The following is a 16,332-nucleotide window of genomic DNA, read 5'->3' as shown; positions in this document are numbered from 1 at the left end:
ATTAGTCTCTAGAGAAAAACATCCTTCTTGGAAATGTAGAGAGTCAACGAAAAAGAGAAAGATCCTCAAAGTGTTGGATTGATGTAGAGAAGGCAACTATGATTTTAAGCAAAGCATCACTTATGAGGATGTTGCAGGCTTGGGTAGGGTTTCATTCTACTGCACGCAGGGTGGCTATGGTCAGGGCCACATAACATTTTACTACAATCACAGTTAATATTTTATTCTTCATGATTTTGAAAATGCTAAAATACATGTATATACACACATAATTTATTTGTTTTATATATTTATATTCATGTAACATATTATTACCTAAGTAGACCTGATTGCACCATGGGTTAAGTGTTGGGCTACTAATTAAAAAGTCTATAATTTGAACCTATCCGTTGTTTCAACCTGTTTCTATAAAGATTTATACCTCAGAAACCTAAGAGGGTCTCCATGAGTTAAAATCAACTCTGGAAGTTAGTTTGGTATGTTGTATCTAAACAGCAGAAAGAAATTGTTAATAAAACATATCTTCAGATACTGAGTAGGACTAATGTAAACTATGCAACTCTAGTTGTCTAGTGGGAAGCAATTGTGCTGCCAACCCAAAGGCAAGCAGTTCGAATCCATGGACTGCTCTGTGGGGGGAAAAAAGGACAATATCTTTCAACATAATTTATACACTCTGAAAACTCACTAGAAGGTCAACTATGAATCAGATTTTACTTAAAGAAATATAGCAATAGCAATAACTATAGCAATGCTGTGAAGACAGCCTGTGCTGGGAAAGTTTTTTGGGAGTTGGCTGCTAATGCAAAGGTCATATCTCCCCAACGGTTCCACTTCACCATCAGCTCCTCAAGAGAAAGGTGGACAGTATCATGCTGTGGGATTTACAGCCTCTGGTAATCCACAGAACGATCAGCTATATGTTGTTTTGACTCCACAACAAACAATTGGTGTTTATTCTTTTTTATAGATAATGTAAAGCATCCATAATATAATTTTTGCTTTATTTAAGGAGTTGAATAGACTGGACTTGTTTAGAAAATAATAAAGAGGGTATTTCCTATCAAAATCTACAAAATTCAAATTCTGACTGTGGAGACAATTCCAACTCATAACAACCTTCCATTGGATTTCCAAGGCTGTAAATGATGATGTGGGGAGGCTACTCATCTTTTCCCGTTGGAGCTGCTGGAGAATTTGAACTGCCAGGGACCCCCCAGCCTTTCGATAAAGAGTTTGACTCAAGATTATGCCATCTGAGCTCTTCTAACAGAATTTATAGGCCATGGTAGGCTACAGCCTCCAATGTGGATTACATTTTAACAGCAAGAAGACAGAATTCCTAACTGCTGGCTGATAGACTACATCATGATAAATGGAGGAAAAGATTGAAATGTCAATAGTTTCATTTTACTGGGATCCACAAAGAACATCCTTGACACCTGTAGTCAACATATCAAAGATGTATGGCAATGGGAAAGCCTATTGCTGGCAGAGACCTCTGTAAAGTACTGAGGAGCAATTATGTCAGTTTAAAGACTAAGATGTGCTGCCTGAATCAGGCCATGGTCTTCTCAATCACTTGCTATAGACAACTGAGTGCTGGACAATGAATAAAAATGACAGAAGAAGAATTGATGCTTTTGAACTATAATGTTGGAGAAAAGTATTTAATACCCCCTGGACTGTCAAAATAATAAACAGATATGTTTTGGAAAATATATGGCCAGTTAGGGACATAATACTTGGAAAAGTGCAGAGTTGGAAAGAGAGAGTAAGACCTTCAATGCAATGGATTCACACAGTGATGATAGCAATGGGCTCGATTATGTCAGAGATTAAACATGGTCAAAGATAGGACAAGGTTCATAGGGTCACTATGAGTGGTACTCCACTAAAGGGCACATAACAATAAAAACAACAGTAAATTTTTAATTCTTATTGAATACAAAATGTTGAGAACATTTTAAAAAAGTAGCTTAAAAAATCAAAATAGATTAAAGTATATCTTTCCTAAATTTAGAATGAGGGGATTAAAAAAATGAAGAACTTAATGGAACAGACAAATTAGAGAAAATAGTGAAGACTTGCTGCAAGCTAGTTTTATCAAAAGGAAAATACATCCTTTGAAGCCTGATTGAAAAATCATGAGAGATAAGAATATAAAATATTTGTTGTTGTTATGTGCCATTGAGTTGCCTTTAACTCATAGCAACCCTATGTACATAACTCTGAACCTTACCCTGGCCTAAGCCAATCTTATCATCTCCAACAGACTTGATCCCATTTCTCCAATCACTGAGTCAATGCATCTCATCCTGGTTCTTCCTCTCCTGTACTGTCCTTTCCAAGTAAGACGTCCCTTTCCAAGGATGGCCCCTTCTGGCTACATGCCCAAAGTAAGTAAGACAGAGCTTCAAAATTTTTGCCTTGAGGGAGCAGCTTGGTTTCACCCTTTCCAGAACAGATCTATTTGTTCTCCTGACAGCCCACAGTATATTTAACAAGCTTCTTCAGCACCACAACTCAAAGACATTAATTCTCCTTCTATCATCCTTTGTTATTACCCAGGTCTCAGATGCATAGCTTGGCTCAGGAGCACCTTAGTCTCCAGACTGACATGGTTACTCTTCAGTACTCTAAGAGAGGTCCCTGACAGCAGATTTTCCCACTGCAATTCATCTTTTGATTTCCTGACTGCTGGTGGAACCAAGCACGCTGAACTTGTTAACAATCTCAATCTCTTCACCATCTGTCATGAGGCTGCCAGTTGGCCTAATCTTTGCTGGTGAGAATCTTTGCTTTCGTGATGTTGAGCTTCAATCCATAACTACAGTTATAGGGCCTATTAACCACATTATGTAAAAATAGGACCCAAGAAAAAGTAGCAAGAACTTAGAAACAGAGATTACTTCCAGAGCTATACTCAATCTGTTATTTCTGGTCAAAGTTCACCCACAATCATATCAGTTGCTCTCCTAAAACTTACACTAATGTCTTTCTGCCCTGTCATCGTAATACACTGTTGTTGTTATGTGCTGTCGAGTCACTTGCGATTCATAGAGATCCTATGTGCAATAGCCCTGAAACCTGCTCTATTCTGTGCCAACTTTACTGTCTCTGACACACCTACTCCCATTACCCCAGTCATTGAATCAATCCATCACATCGATGGTTTACCTCTCTTTCTCTGCCGCTATACCCTTCCAAGCACTATGTCCCTCTCCAAGGACTGGTCCCTCCTTGCAACATGCCCGAAGTATGTCAGATGAAGCTTCAGAATCCTTGCCTCCAAGGAGCAGCCTGTTCTCACCCTCTCCAGGACAAGCCTGTTTGTTCTCCTAGCAGTCCATGGTATAGCCAGTACTCTTCTCCAGCACCACAGCCCAAAGGCATCGATTCTCTTTCTATCATCCCTAGTCATTGTCAAACTCTGACACATAGCAAGCAATTGTCAAGACTATGGCCTGGATTAATTAGGTGCACCTTAATCTCCAGACTGGTGTATTTCACTATTTAATTACTTTATAATATTATAAACAACAACAACAAAAACCCCAAAACTCTTGTAGATCATTAATTAAGACCTATAACAACATTATAGGATAGAACTTTCCCACAGGGTTCCTAAGGTGGTAATCTATTTACAAGCTGATTGCCACCTATTTCCACTGCCGAATACCTAGAGGTGTCAAACTACCAAAACTTATGTTAACAGCTGAGTGTTTAATCACTACATCACCAGAGCTCCTTCTCGAAATCTTTTCAAGAATGGATTAAAGCTATTACAAATTAAAATATCTCCTTCTCTAAGGTTTATTGATTATTTTTAGCAATACCAAATCACACAAAACATAGTTTACCTTTATTTTACACTTGCATGTTAAAATTTGCAGATGGTCATTACTTTCCAAATATCACTTTAAAAAACTACTCATTTCAAGTCTTTTTAAATTAAAACGCATATATGATGGATGACTTCTTTCCTAAGATACAGTGTAGAGAAATACTTCCTGATGCTCCTCTATACCTTGCTTCTTGATGTCAGTTTTCTACCCTCCTTTTATAATCAAAACAAGTAGAATTAATGCTGTCACATCACTCTCTTTATTTCCCTCAGGAGAACCATAAATCTCCATAAGGTCTCTGCTAAACCTACCTTTTCATAGAAATAACGACTCAAACTCAAACATTTCAGCTCTTTTAGACTAATAAATTGGGCCTATATTTTAATTACCCTTTTGCTTCACAAATACCCTTGGAGTTATAAGAGACCTGGGTGCAAACTGCACTGTTTGGGAGAATCATTCCCCAAAAAGGGCTTAGATAGCCTGCATTACATTATTTGGTTTGTGAAACATCCTTTCTAAATTCTCTTTAGTTTTGATACTCAGCACTGTTCAACATTGCTCCCTGTCTTTCTCCCTCGATGTGCAAGAGTCTGCGCATATCACTGCATTTCCCTCTTCTAGCCTTAGTTTTATTACCTTCCCCCCCTTTTATCGTAATGGACTCCATAAACCACTTACCTGATCAAAACTGAAGATAATTAGTACTGAGTCATTTTCTGACTTTTTAAATGGCTTTCTCTTGAAAAGCCCGAGGGTTTTCCTCAATCCGCAGAAGCAACTACAGTTCTTAAAGTCAATGTTTCCCTCTATTTCCTAAAATCAACCTAGATATTTTAGTATTAAAATAGTTTGAAGTATATGTGTTAAGTCAAGGATGCAGCCTTTAATTTCTTAGTACTTAAGGGCATCTATCCCAGGGGAGGGAGATGACAGAACACCCAATTATCACCCACCCTGCCCCTATATGAATCATTTTATTCCTTTTCAAATTAAAATGCATTTTACTGGAGTTAATTTCATCTCAGTCAAGGAATTTACATTTAAGTAACTCAAATCTATTTTAGAATTAGGTATAAGTTTCAACCCATTTCACAGACAAGTAACACTTCCCATAAAGAAGGAAGCATCTCTACAGTCAACAAACTTTAAATTAATCCAAAAAAGATTATTTCTAGCTTTCTTTCTGCTAAAAATAAAAACCAAAAAGCAAACTCACTATTGTCAGGTCAATTCTGATTCATAATTGTAACTTTTATGGGAGAAGATGGCTTAATATTTCTAACCCAAATTGTAATCTTTTGGTTAACAGCCCAACACATAATGCACTATACCATCAGAGCTCCTTTTCCTGTTTACTGTCTTTCACGATTTCTGTTTTCTCTAACATTTATAGGTCCGTCAGGGTTGGGAACTCAAATTTCACAAAGGCTAAGCTAGAACTTAAAGGAACAGAGAAACCTGGAGGGAGTTTAGGTGATGATCCTTCTAGAACTGCTACGGTTACTGCTTCCAAACAGATCTGTCCAGAGGGGAACTCGGCACAACAGTACAAACAAAACCAAACCAAAAGAAGAACTAAATCTCCAAAACTGCTGTCAAGTTGATTCTGAGTCAGTGACCCTCATCAGGCTTCCAAAGCTGTAAATCTTTACCTGAGGAGACTGTTTATCTTTCTCTTTCAGAGCAGCTGACTTTCAAGAGAAGGGAAAATAAGCATTTCTAATAAAAGAAATGCTTTTCAAATGCTGATTACTGATCGAGATTTTCAAAAAACCAAACCAAACCAAACCATTACATTAAGCAAATGAAACTATTCACAGCTGAGTTCAGCCCAAGGACTCTCACTTGGTAGCATCTGTTGTTGATAAACCTCTTTATTTGTGTTTCTATTTACAGACCTGGTAGTGCAGTAGATAGGCCCTTGGCTAGTGACCTAAAAATTGGTGGTTCTAAACCCACTGATGCTCTGTTAGAGAGTGGTGTGCTCATTAACTTCTGTAAATGTTCAGCCTTGCAAACTCTACAGTGTAATTCTCCTCTAACCTACAGAGTCTCTAAAAGTTAAAATGAATATTTTTCATAATTTAAGGAAACCAGGAAAGAGCAAATTTCTCGACAATTATTTTGGCTATCTTTAACTAACGTTCAAAATTAAATTCCAAGGAATACTTTTATGTACAGCCAAATATAGGGAGCTCTGGTGTCCTAGGGGGTAAGGGGTTTCACTGCCAACCTAAACACAGGTAGTTCGTAGCTGCTCCTTGGGAGAAAAAATGGGCAATTGCTTCCCTTACACTTTGCTGCCTCTGAAAACCCAGCAGTAGGTCAGTTTCAATTTGACAGCAGTAAGTGAATGTATCTACAGGATATCTACATTTCTACATATTTCTAGTCAATCTACTAATACATTACAGCTACTGCCCACTGCAGAGTATATTTGGGTTGTAAAGAACTGTACATAAAGCTTCTTTGGGTTTTCTCCCCACATCTTATCTTCATTGTTGTTGTGATGTACTGCTGAGTCAGAACTGACCCATAGCTGACCCCCTGTGGGTTTTCAGAGGCTGTTAAATGTATGGGAGGAGATTGCCCATCCTTCTTCTACCAGTGGAACAGCTGGTGGTCTCAAACTGCATGCCTTCAGGATTGCAGGGCAGTTTCTTGCTACTAGGCCACACCAGAGCTCACATCTTATCATTAGCCACATGGAATGTTACAACATGTTGATGTTTTCATTCTCAATTGCTCATCCATAAACATTTATATGTAATGTTTCCAGTATAAACAAAACAACAAAAAAAGTAGTGAAATTATATCAAGACTAAGACTAATTTAAGACAGATTTGAATGAAACCTCGTTATAAGTCAGGGATACCTGCTCTTGAAGCACTCTCATTTTACTTTGTGTGAGTTTCAGAATGGAGATTTGGCTCCGATTTTCTTCTCAAACTCTGTTTTTTGTGTTTTGATTGTTTTTTGTTTGTTTGCTTGTCTTGTTTTTTTTTTTTTTTTTAGATTCTTTTCTGAGCAGTTTCATTCTAAGCAGGCTCCATATGGAAAATTTTTATCAAAATCTTTATGATTTTAATACTTGATTGGCAACATATCTCTCTCATCCATCCATTATACAGACTCAATTGGATCAGTGACAAACAACTAGGCTAAAATAAATGACTGAACAACAAACAAAAAGTTCAAAGATTCTGACTGAAAAGGCTCAGTTGTGAGCCAAGAAAAGCATTTTGCCTCTCACCCTTTTACTGCCGTTTGCTATTCAACTGAAGTTAAAGTACTGATATCAGAAACTCAGCAGCTTAAAACCAAATGATTATCCACCACGTCCAATGTCTCCCCGAAGGCCTAGAGATTACACGTGTAATAATCAGACTGTCCTTGCCAAAAGAAAGGCTTAGTGCTTCATTTTATTTATTGTATTTATTGGATGGAGTCATTGCTTGATAGCCTCTGGGAGCATTGACAAACATGAAAAGAAACCACCAAAGGAAGGGGAAAAAATATATAAATAATGAAAACTCATGTCACTAAAGTTTACAATCTGGAACATGTTGCCCTGAATTAAGTCCTGTGCCCTATTACTCCTCTACATACTGTGTTCGACTTTAAAAGACTGTAAGTATTGTTTAATCTGCCAAGACTTAAGCTTCTCAAGGCCCATTTGGAAAAATATTACTCTTCTCATGTCTTTGCTTGTGTATCATGCCCCATGTGCAATGCGATATTCTAAAATGTCACCTCTGGTTCCATATTTTTATTAGCTTTATTTTACCACTGTGATAGCCACACACTCATGGGTCCCATTTATAAACATCACTTTTGAAGTAAAATATATTAATTGAATTGAACGTAAATAGTACATAGGCAGAATTTTACTCTATCAGTCTTTGCCAGTAGTATGCAATTTTCTTATATCAATTTGTAGCTAACTCAATGCAACTAACAGTAGTACCAACATGGTTTTTAACACTTGGACTTTCTGGGACTTAACTGTATTTTAAAGTCAGAACACATTTCCATTTAGAGAAAGGGAGGACTGACATTTTATTCTCATATCATTTCTGTATTCTAATCTGCTAATTCATTATACTTTCTTCTCTGTAAATGTTACTCTTTAAAATTTACATATTAAAAAACTGTTTAAAAATACTATTTTAAACAATTATCAACAAATAGACGCATTTTATTTTTGTGGTTTTTGATTTGTTTGTTGTTGGTTTGTGTTTTTTTTTTGAAAGAATTTATACAATATTCCTTTAGGATCTATCAGACTTTTATCCCCTCCCTAAAATTTCCCTGGAAATGAAATCAACTTCATCACTAAAATAAAAATGTAATTATTATTGCGTTTCATGTTTTGCTAGTTTTACCCCTGAATTTTTGTTTTAATTAAGTCTAAATTATTGAGTTCACCAGTGGCACTTTGGGAGAAAGTCCGGCAGTATCTTCCACTGTGATTTACAGCCTTGGACACCTGATGAGGTTGGGAGTTGGAAATGACTGAATGGCAGTGATATTCTTGCTGATAGTAAGCTAATAGCAATTTTTTAGGTCAACTACAGGCATTTTCCATGATTTTTACCTTGGATAAAAGCAGATATGAAGAGTAGAACAGCCTGTAAAAGAACCTTGAGAGACTTTAAAAATAGGGTGGTTGTTGTTAGAAGTAAAGAGGAGGCGAAACATACAAGTAGGATATCTTAATGCTGGTTTTTTGAGGAGGCTCTAGTCGCAAATATTGTAGGGAACTGTACTGCTAACCTCAAGCCTGCACTCCTCTGTTAGTTCAAATACACCTCCTGTTCCAAAGCAGAAATGTGAGCCACTCCCATCCATTTTACAACCACAAAATCCCCACTGATGGGTCAGCTATGAGTCGGTTATAACTTCATGGCAATGAGCTGAGAATTTATTAAGGAGATAATTTTTGAAGAAAAAATAGAGTACTTCAGTATATCAGCTACTAGGGAAAACGAATGACACTTGGTGGCAGCCCCCACAGGCACAGAGGTAAACATGTCCTCCCCTCTGGTTCATTGCTACGCCTCAATTAACATGCACTGGATACCTTAGCAGGTTCTAGTCTTGCAGCAGAGGCAGAAATACTACAGTCCTCTGCCAAAGGGACTCACAATCTAATGCAAACCGTGTTCCCCACGCACATGCTACACAAATCCATTAAGTGGCGAGCACCAGCTTGTTCTGTAAATGCATTTTGTGAAACACAATGGAATTAACCCAACCTTTATGTTTTCAACCTCAAAGTGCATTATGAGAAATAGAAATTTCCCAATTGACAGCAGATGAAACTGAGCACTGTCCTTATTTGCTTTGGGTGGTAACAAAGAAGGGAGGGAAAGAACAACTTTCTCAAAGCCTTAATCAGCACCTGCTTCAGGTATAATTTCTGTAATTTCTGGCTCCGATTCCACCACAAGCTGATTTTTTTTGTCTTACACTTTTTTGTCCCCTGAATTTCCAATAAAATAACTGAAACTGAAATCATGCTAAGGTTAAAAAAAAAAGCCTCAAGGATATTTTTAAGTCCCCAAGGTGAAAAAACTGCCTAAGGGAGTCAAGAGCACATAGACCAGATTTTCACAGTTGTGCTATCCTGCATTTTTAAGCAGGCAATTAGTTATTCTTGTGTATTAGTGACTGCCCCATTTTCTTCATAATTCAGGTGATATGCAAAGCCTTTGAGAGGACATATTTTAAGTGGGACATTTATTTAAAAAATAAAAAATGGTTAGGGTTCTAATTAAAGTCAGTGGGAACTCCCTTCCTGTAGATGCAGTCAGATGTCACAGAAGCAAAAACTTGGCTTTGCTTCTCCCAACTTTCAGTGTCATTTCTAGCCAAGCTATCATTGATTTAAAAATAGAGTTCAAGAACGTGATAAGATAACCTGAACTTGAAGGTCCTATTTTTATTATAAAGACAAGCAGGTCAGCACAATGCTGATTTGATAGGACTGTGAAGACAGGGAATGTGAGATGCATAGTTGCAAAAGGTGGTCATTCTTGAGAGTTTATAGGACAAATTTAAAGGTAAATGAATTTAGTTGTACAGTTTGTATGATGAGACCTTCAAGGGTTTTGTTGTTTGTTTTTTTTTAATTTTTGTTGTGGGGTTTGTTTTTTTTTTTGTTTTTTGGTTGTGTTTTTTTTTAACATCAGCCTTTAAGTTGTTTCCATCTCATGACTACCACAGGTATGACAGAGTAGAACTGGTTCTCAAAACGATACATGGTAGATGATTTTTTTGGAAGTAGATAACCAGGTCTTTCTTTCAAGGCATTGCTGGGTGGACTGCAATCTCCAACTCTTTGGTCAGCAGCTGAACTTTTTAAACATTTGTACCACCAAATGCTTTTTTGAGTTATTAACGAGTCATGGACACAACATCACCCAGAAGTCTAATCAGCACTGGCTGAGCAGAGAACAACTGATAAAGTCATGACTTCTGTTACATTACTTGGATGGTTAGACACACACTGCACATTACAGACGGAGAAGGTTTGGTTTTTGTTTTTTTTTTTTGTTTTAAATACCTGTCTTCACTTGGTAATTCTGCTAAGCAAGATTACAATTTAGATTTTTTAAAAGAAAGATTTTAAATAATGTGCACATCTATGTAACCCAACAACCCACAATAAAACCTGAAATAAAAATATATGGGATCCAGAGAAAGGAGTTATTTTATGACCAGATATCCTTAAAATCTAAAATTGAATTGGAGTGCTTCTTTCTCAAAGTATAGATCCCTGTTACTTCCTCTTCAAGAGAGGCATACCTAAAAGGTTATTGATTTGGTTCTGAAGGACACAGTGTTTATTATGGAGGAAGCCATTGCTGGGTACAAGTGTGAGAAATTAATGATGGCTTTGTAAGTGTCCATGCTGTGGTGTGGAACCAGTGGGGCAACTGTCAATCTATATGATAATACATTCCCAAACTTCATAAAACCAGTGATGTGAAAAAGCATTGATTTCTTTGTGAGCTAAACAGAATTTGTCAGAGAGAAAGAGCAAGAAGTTTGCTGAAGTTAACACCTCAGCCTGGCGAGCAGCTTGCACCTTCCTATTTCCTTAAAGAGTTTATGAGGCGACATGTAAAATCTTTATTTAAAAAAAATAATTCTAGGTCAAAGTGAGAATATAACACACATTATTTATATCTCTCCAACATGTGGAATATTGAAAATTTTATAAATGAGAAAAGGAAACACATTCTACCAGCATATTTTAAAATCACCTACTATCACCTCGCTTGAACTCTGGCTTCAGTACCTCTTCTGTGCTCCAGGAGACAGACACACATGCATAGCTGCTTGGTGCATCTCAGTACATTTACATTTATGCAATTCTGACTGCTTTACAACTAGCATTACAGGAAAAATTGAGACGCTGTATGAGTTTATTCTTATCAGTACCTGGGAGAGTTCTACAGACTCCTCCAAGGTGAACATTTCTTTAAAGGTAATTTTTCAAATAATATTAGAAAGCAATGACTACCATTGGTCTACCATAGACATCATTAATTATAAAACTCCCCCATCCATAACATTTCAACCTAAATCCACGGCAAGCATTTCTTTGCTTCCTGTACATCACAATTGTTAATTGTGCTTCTAGATGTATAGAGCTTTAAAAGGGTACAGTTTCTAAAAATCGTGTATCAACAATCGGCGTCTCATAAAGGTGATGGCCAGGAAGTGCATGAGAATATAAACCATGGAAGATTTCTTAAAGCCCTTTGTTTAAATTGTGCTGAAATTCTTGGATTACGTGTGATTTTTGTAATTAGGCAATCAAACAGCCTCCAAGCATATCTGACATACACTAGGAAGTGAAAAAGGACATCAGTAAATGGATTCAATGTAGGCCTTTAGGAAAAGTTCTAAAGGTAATTTCCTATCATATGAGCAGTGTCGAGTGTTCCATGTGGCAAATGTCAGAACTTTGTTAAAATTCAAAAGGAGTCAAGAATAGATTTTTCCGTGAGTATATGCCTTGATTAGCTATATGAGGATAAGTAAGACACATCCCCCCTGTTCTCACTAGAGAATAAATTATTTCAGAATTAAACATAAATTTAAATTCAACAAAGAGGTATCTTTTTTGAATATGTGCAACTTACCAAGGAAATGATGTACTTTCAACACAATTTGGAGATTAAGTGATTTAGCTACACCTTTGCATTCACTATAAGCTTGTCAGCCTGCAAATTTTTCACTTTTAAATGCAAGAAAATACTTAAGGCTGCTCTAGCAGAAGTTTATAACATTTTGTATAAACATTCTTAACTGATCTATTTGTAAATATTTTAATGGTAATTCTTTTTAGCAAACACACAATATACTCTCACTGAACCACATCGCATTTGATGTTTTCTCCATAAATCAGCTGTACCTAATGCAATTTATCTTTTTCTAAAAAAAAAATGTTTTTAACTAAAAACAGTTCTGAGTTGCTAAGAAATCCACAAATAAGCACCTTATCTCTTTAATGACTTGCTCAGGCTTTCCTATATTTACTGCTTAATGATCGGAAGCATTTAATTTCCAAAGTTTCATTAAAACCCACCTACAAAGCTGATGGATAAGCAATAGTGATTTGTGCTAGAAGATGTGGGAAGCCATTAACCTACGTAGGTAGCTTGGGGGAGTGTAAACATAGAAGAGAATACGTTTTTGAAGACAAGTCTCTGCCTATTTGTCATTATTAAACTCCAGAGCATCTGTTGCAAGTTTGATCTTCAATACGGATATGAGGCATTGCCGCCTGGAAATGAAAGTCTAAGATAAGGTAGGATTCTTAAGAGATCTTCATGAAGAAGAAAAAAAAAAATAGAAATAACTCAGGTTGCCATTTACTGGGAAGGGGAAATCAATACAAAGACCTAGAGACTGGTGGAGAGAAGACATTTTTAGGTATAGGTCATAGTTTATCAAGTTGCCTCTTTTGCAATGTAATTTACTTGCTAATAAGACCAACAGACTATACCCGAGTAGTGTGTTATCATCAAACTGTGATTTTAAAATTCTCTTCTTGTGTGCTTGAGAGTTGACAGTTTATTCCCCCAACAGGTTCAGAGTAGGTGGACAAGATAGATTTAAAAGAAAACGAGTAGTTTTGTGTGCCTACATGTTAAAAAACAAAACAAAAACAATCCCAAATCCCAAGACCTGTGTTGTTCTCTGCCAAGAACATTAAAAAGTATTTAAGAAATAGGCCTACCGTTCTCCTCATCCGACTTATTTTCATTGTCTGAATCAGTCAGGGTAAGGGCGGAGTTCTCACGACTGGACAGGCCAGAGCTGCGCCGGGACTTGATGCCTCGACCCCACAATCTGATGGCGTGTTCGGGAGACATCCCTCCCTCCGTGTCGGAGTCCGCATCTGACCCTGTGCTCAGGGAGTAGCCCTGGTGCAGAATCCCCATGTCGGAACAGTAGCCGCTTCGGTGTGGGGAGGGTTCGCAGATACCCAGTTCCGCAAGGGTGAAGTTAGTTCCTAGAGCAAGGCAAAGGAGGAACAGCTTTAAATGTGGCAAAAACTTAGTGGTGTTAAAATGCATGGATATGAGAACCCAGTTCCCACATAACAAATATTTCACATTTTTCCTGCTATATAGAGTAAGTGTGAGCATGGGCATTTCAGAGTGGTGGTGATGTTGTTAGGTGTCATTGAGTAGAGTAAGATTCTTAGTGACCCCCATGGACAACTGACCTGAACCCTGCACAATCCTGCACCATCCTCATCATCTTTGCCACACTTGAGCTCATTGCTGAAGTCACCATGTCAACATATCGCTGGGTGTCTCCCTCTCCTTCCTGAGCCCTCCATTTTTCCAAGCATGATGTTCCTTTCCAAGAATAGACTCACCTAGCTACATGTCCAAACTATCAAATATAAAGCTTCATCATCTTTGCCTCCCTGGGGCACTCTGGCTACACTTTTTCCAAGATATATCTGCTTGTTCTTTGGTTTGGTTTGTTGTTGCTGTTTGTTTGTTCTTTTGGCAGTCTGTGGCATATTCCATACTCTTAACATACCCCATAACTCAAAGGCATCAATTTTTCTTCTGTCATCCTTATTCATCGTCCAGTTCTCTGATTCAGAACAAGTGATTGAGAAGATCCAGGCCTCCATCAACTGCTCCTTAGTCTTCAAACTGTCATCTTTGTTCTTTAATATTTTGGAAAAGTTCCTGACAATGAACTTGCCCAAGACGATATGTCTCCTGGTTTCTTGACTGTGGGTACGAAGGATGTTGATTTTTGATCCAACTGAGAGAAATTACAGGTTTTAGGGCCAATTTGAGCATTCTGTTCTAGGATTGAAATTAATCTTTTATGTTCAATATTTTTGGGCCAAAAAGAAATTAAGGAAGAGGCTGATATCTAACTATGTTGCATCCATACTGACGTAAAGTGTTTAATCATCTTGGAAACAAATTTGTGTGATTTAGATTGAAACTAACAACTTACACCTTTGGTCCTTGAATTTTATTTCCACGGTGCTTAAACATTGGTACTTCTATCTATGTAGTGTCGTGTAGTTGAAAACCAATCAAACACATAAAATGCACTGGGCTTTTAACCGGTAACATACACACTGAAAACATGCTTTACTCTAGGTGTTTGCCTATTTATTTACATAGTGTTATTTTAAAAAAGACACTCTCGTAGCAGTCATTTTAGGGATGAGGAAACTAAGGAAAATTAAAGATAAAAGATTATAGTAAACACCTGAATCTGATCTTTGGGATACCTGCTCACAGTCTTAACCACACTGGATGAATGTTTTGCTTATGGCTAGAAGACCTTGATGCCATTTTTAGCGTTCCCCACTTTTTACTCTCATTCATGGCAAATCTTAACTCCTATATCCTAAATGTAATTTGGGTAATAATCTCAAATTTCTTTCAAGATCATTGATATGTCATGCCATATGTACCCCAAACTTTTTTGTAAATAAATGTCTTTATACATGAAGATTTGTAAAGGGCTATATAAATCTACAACTTGCAAATGAAATTGTAGTCCTTTCTTCTTAAAATGACATCAGGTAACTTCCTGTATTAACACATTTGCAAATCGCAAGTAGATTTCACCTTTGGAAAGAACAGGTGTACATCTCTGGGGTGTGTAGGTATAGCTACATGTTTTGGTGGGAAACAGAAGCAAAAAATATTTACTAAACAATGTTACCATGTGTCAAGTACTAATAGATATGACTCTGATGCTATTTTATATAATTTAAGTCTCATAATATAAACTCCTTAGTATGGGAAGACAAAGCAAAATACTATAATGAAATGTGCAAAAAGCCGGAGTTACAAAAGGGCCAGACTCACTCAGAATTTCTTAAACTGAAAACACTGAGGAACAAATTCAAACCTTGAGTTGCAATACTGTGAATGACCCAGGGAGCATTAAAAGAAGAAGGAAGAAGTACACAGTGTCATTATACCAAAAATAATTGGCTGATACAGAAGAATTTTATGAAATGACATATGATCAAGTGCCTATGTTGACAATGTTTAAGCTGCCCTGAAGGAATTGGCAAAAAACAAGCCAAAGGAATTAATGGCATATTGGTTGACATATTTCAATAAGCATATGCTACCCTGGACATTCTCACCAGGTTGTGCCATGAAATCTGGAGGACAACCACTGGGCCAACTGACTGGAAGAGACCCGTATTTATTCCCACTCAAAAAAAAAAACTATCTTACAGAGTGTGGATATTATCGAACAATGTCATTAATATCCCATGCCAGCAAGATTCTGCTGAAAATTATTTAAAAATGACTGGAATAGCACATCAACAGAGAACTGTCAGATGTGCAGGCTGGGCTTAGAAGAGGTCATGGCACTGGGGACATTACAGCCAATGTTAGATGGATTTTAACTGAAAGCAGACAGTAGCCAAGGAATGTCTGTGATTGGTGATGTAAAGGCATTTGATTGTGTGGATCACAACGAACTATGGCTAACTGAGAAAAATGAGAATGCCAGAACATGTGATTGTGCTTATGCAAAACCTGTATCTGGACCAGGAAGCAGTTGCCAGAACAGAGCAAGAAAACACTGCATGATTCAAAATCAGGATAGGTGTACATCAGGGATGCATCCCATTTTGACACCTTTTCAATCTATATGCAGAACAGATCATCTTGGGGGGCTGTGCTCTATGAGGAGGAATCTGGTATAAAGACTGAAGGAAGACTCATCAGCAACCTACCTTATACAGATGACATACAACCTTGTTTGCTAAAAATGAGAAGGACCCAAAGCATTTGCTGGATAAGTTCAAAGACTGCAGCCTTCAATATGGTTTAAAGCTCAACATCAAGAAAACAAAGATTTAAAAGAGATATCTGATTAGGTATCATTTGTATGACAAGAGTCCAGAATAAGAGCTGCATAGTAAAGTGAACTGAGGTGGGGCGGGGGG

General features: G+C 37.3%; 1 protein-coding gene across 2 annotated transcripts in view; it reads right to left on the bottom strand.

The window, feature by feature from the left end:
* TENM2 (teneurin transmembrane protein 2) overlaps window positions 1–16,332 on the bottom strand; it is a 1,365,940-nt gene that overhangs the window by 1,201,546 nt on the left and 148,062 nt on the right. For both annotated transcript variants that reach the window (XM_006884325.1, XM_006884326.1), the window contains exon 2: window positions 13,108–13,383. In XM_006884325.1, coding sequence (XP_006884387.1) covers window positions 13,108–13,383 — 276 coding nt within the window. The remainder of the gene's footprint in view (window positions 1–13,107; window positions 13,384–16,332) is intronic.

This window comes from Elephantulus edwardii, unplaced genomic scaffold (genome assembly GCF_000299155.1).
Source record: "Elephantulus edwardii isolate Elephantulus edwardi_28Jun2011 unplaced genomic scaffold, EleEdw1.0 scaffold00033, whole genome shotgun sequence".
In the NCBI taxonomy this organism is placed as follows: domain Eukaryota; kingdom Metazoa; phylum Chordata; class Mammalia; order Macroscelidea; family Macroscelididae; genus Elephantulus; species Elephantulus edwardii.
The sequence above is the reverse complement of the archived record's forward strand: the minus strand, read 5'-3'. Positions and strand labels throughout refer to the sequence as shown.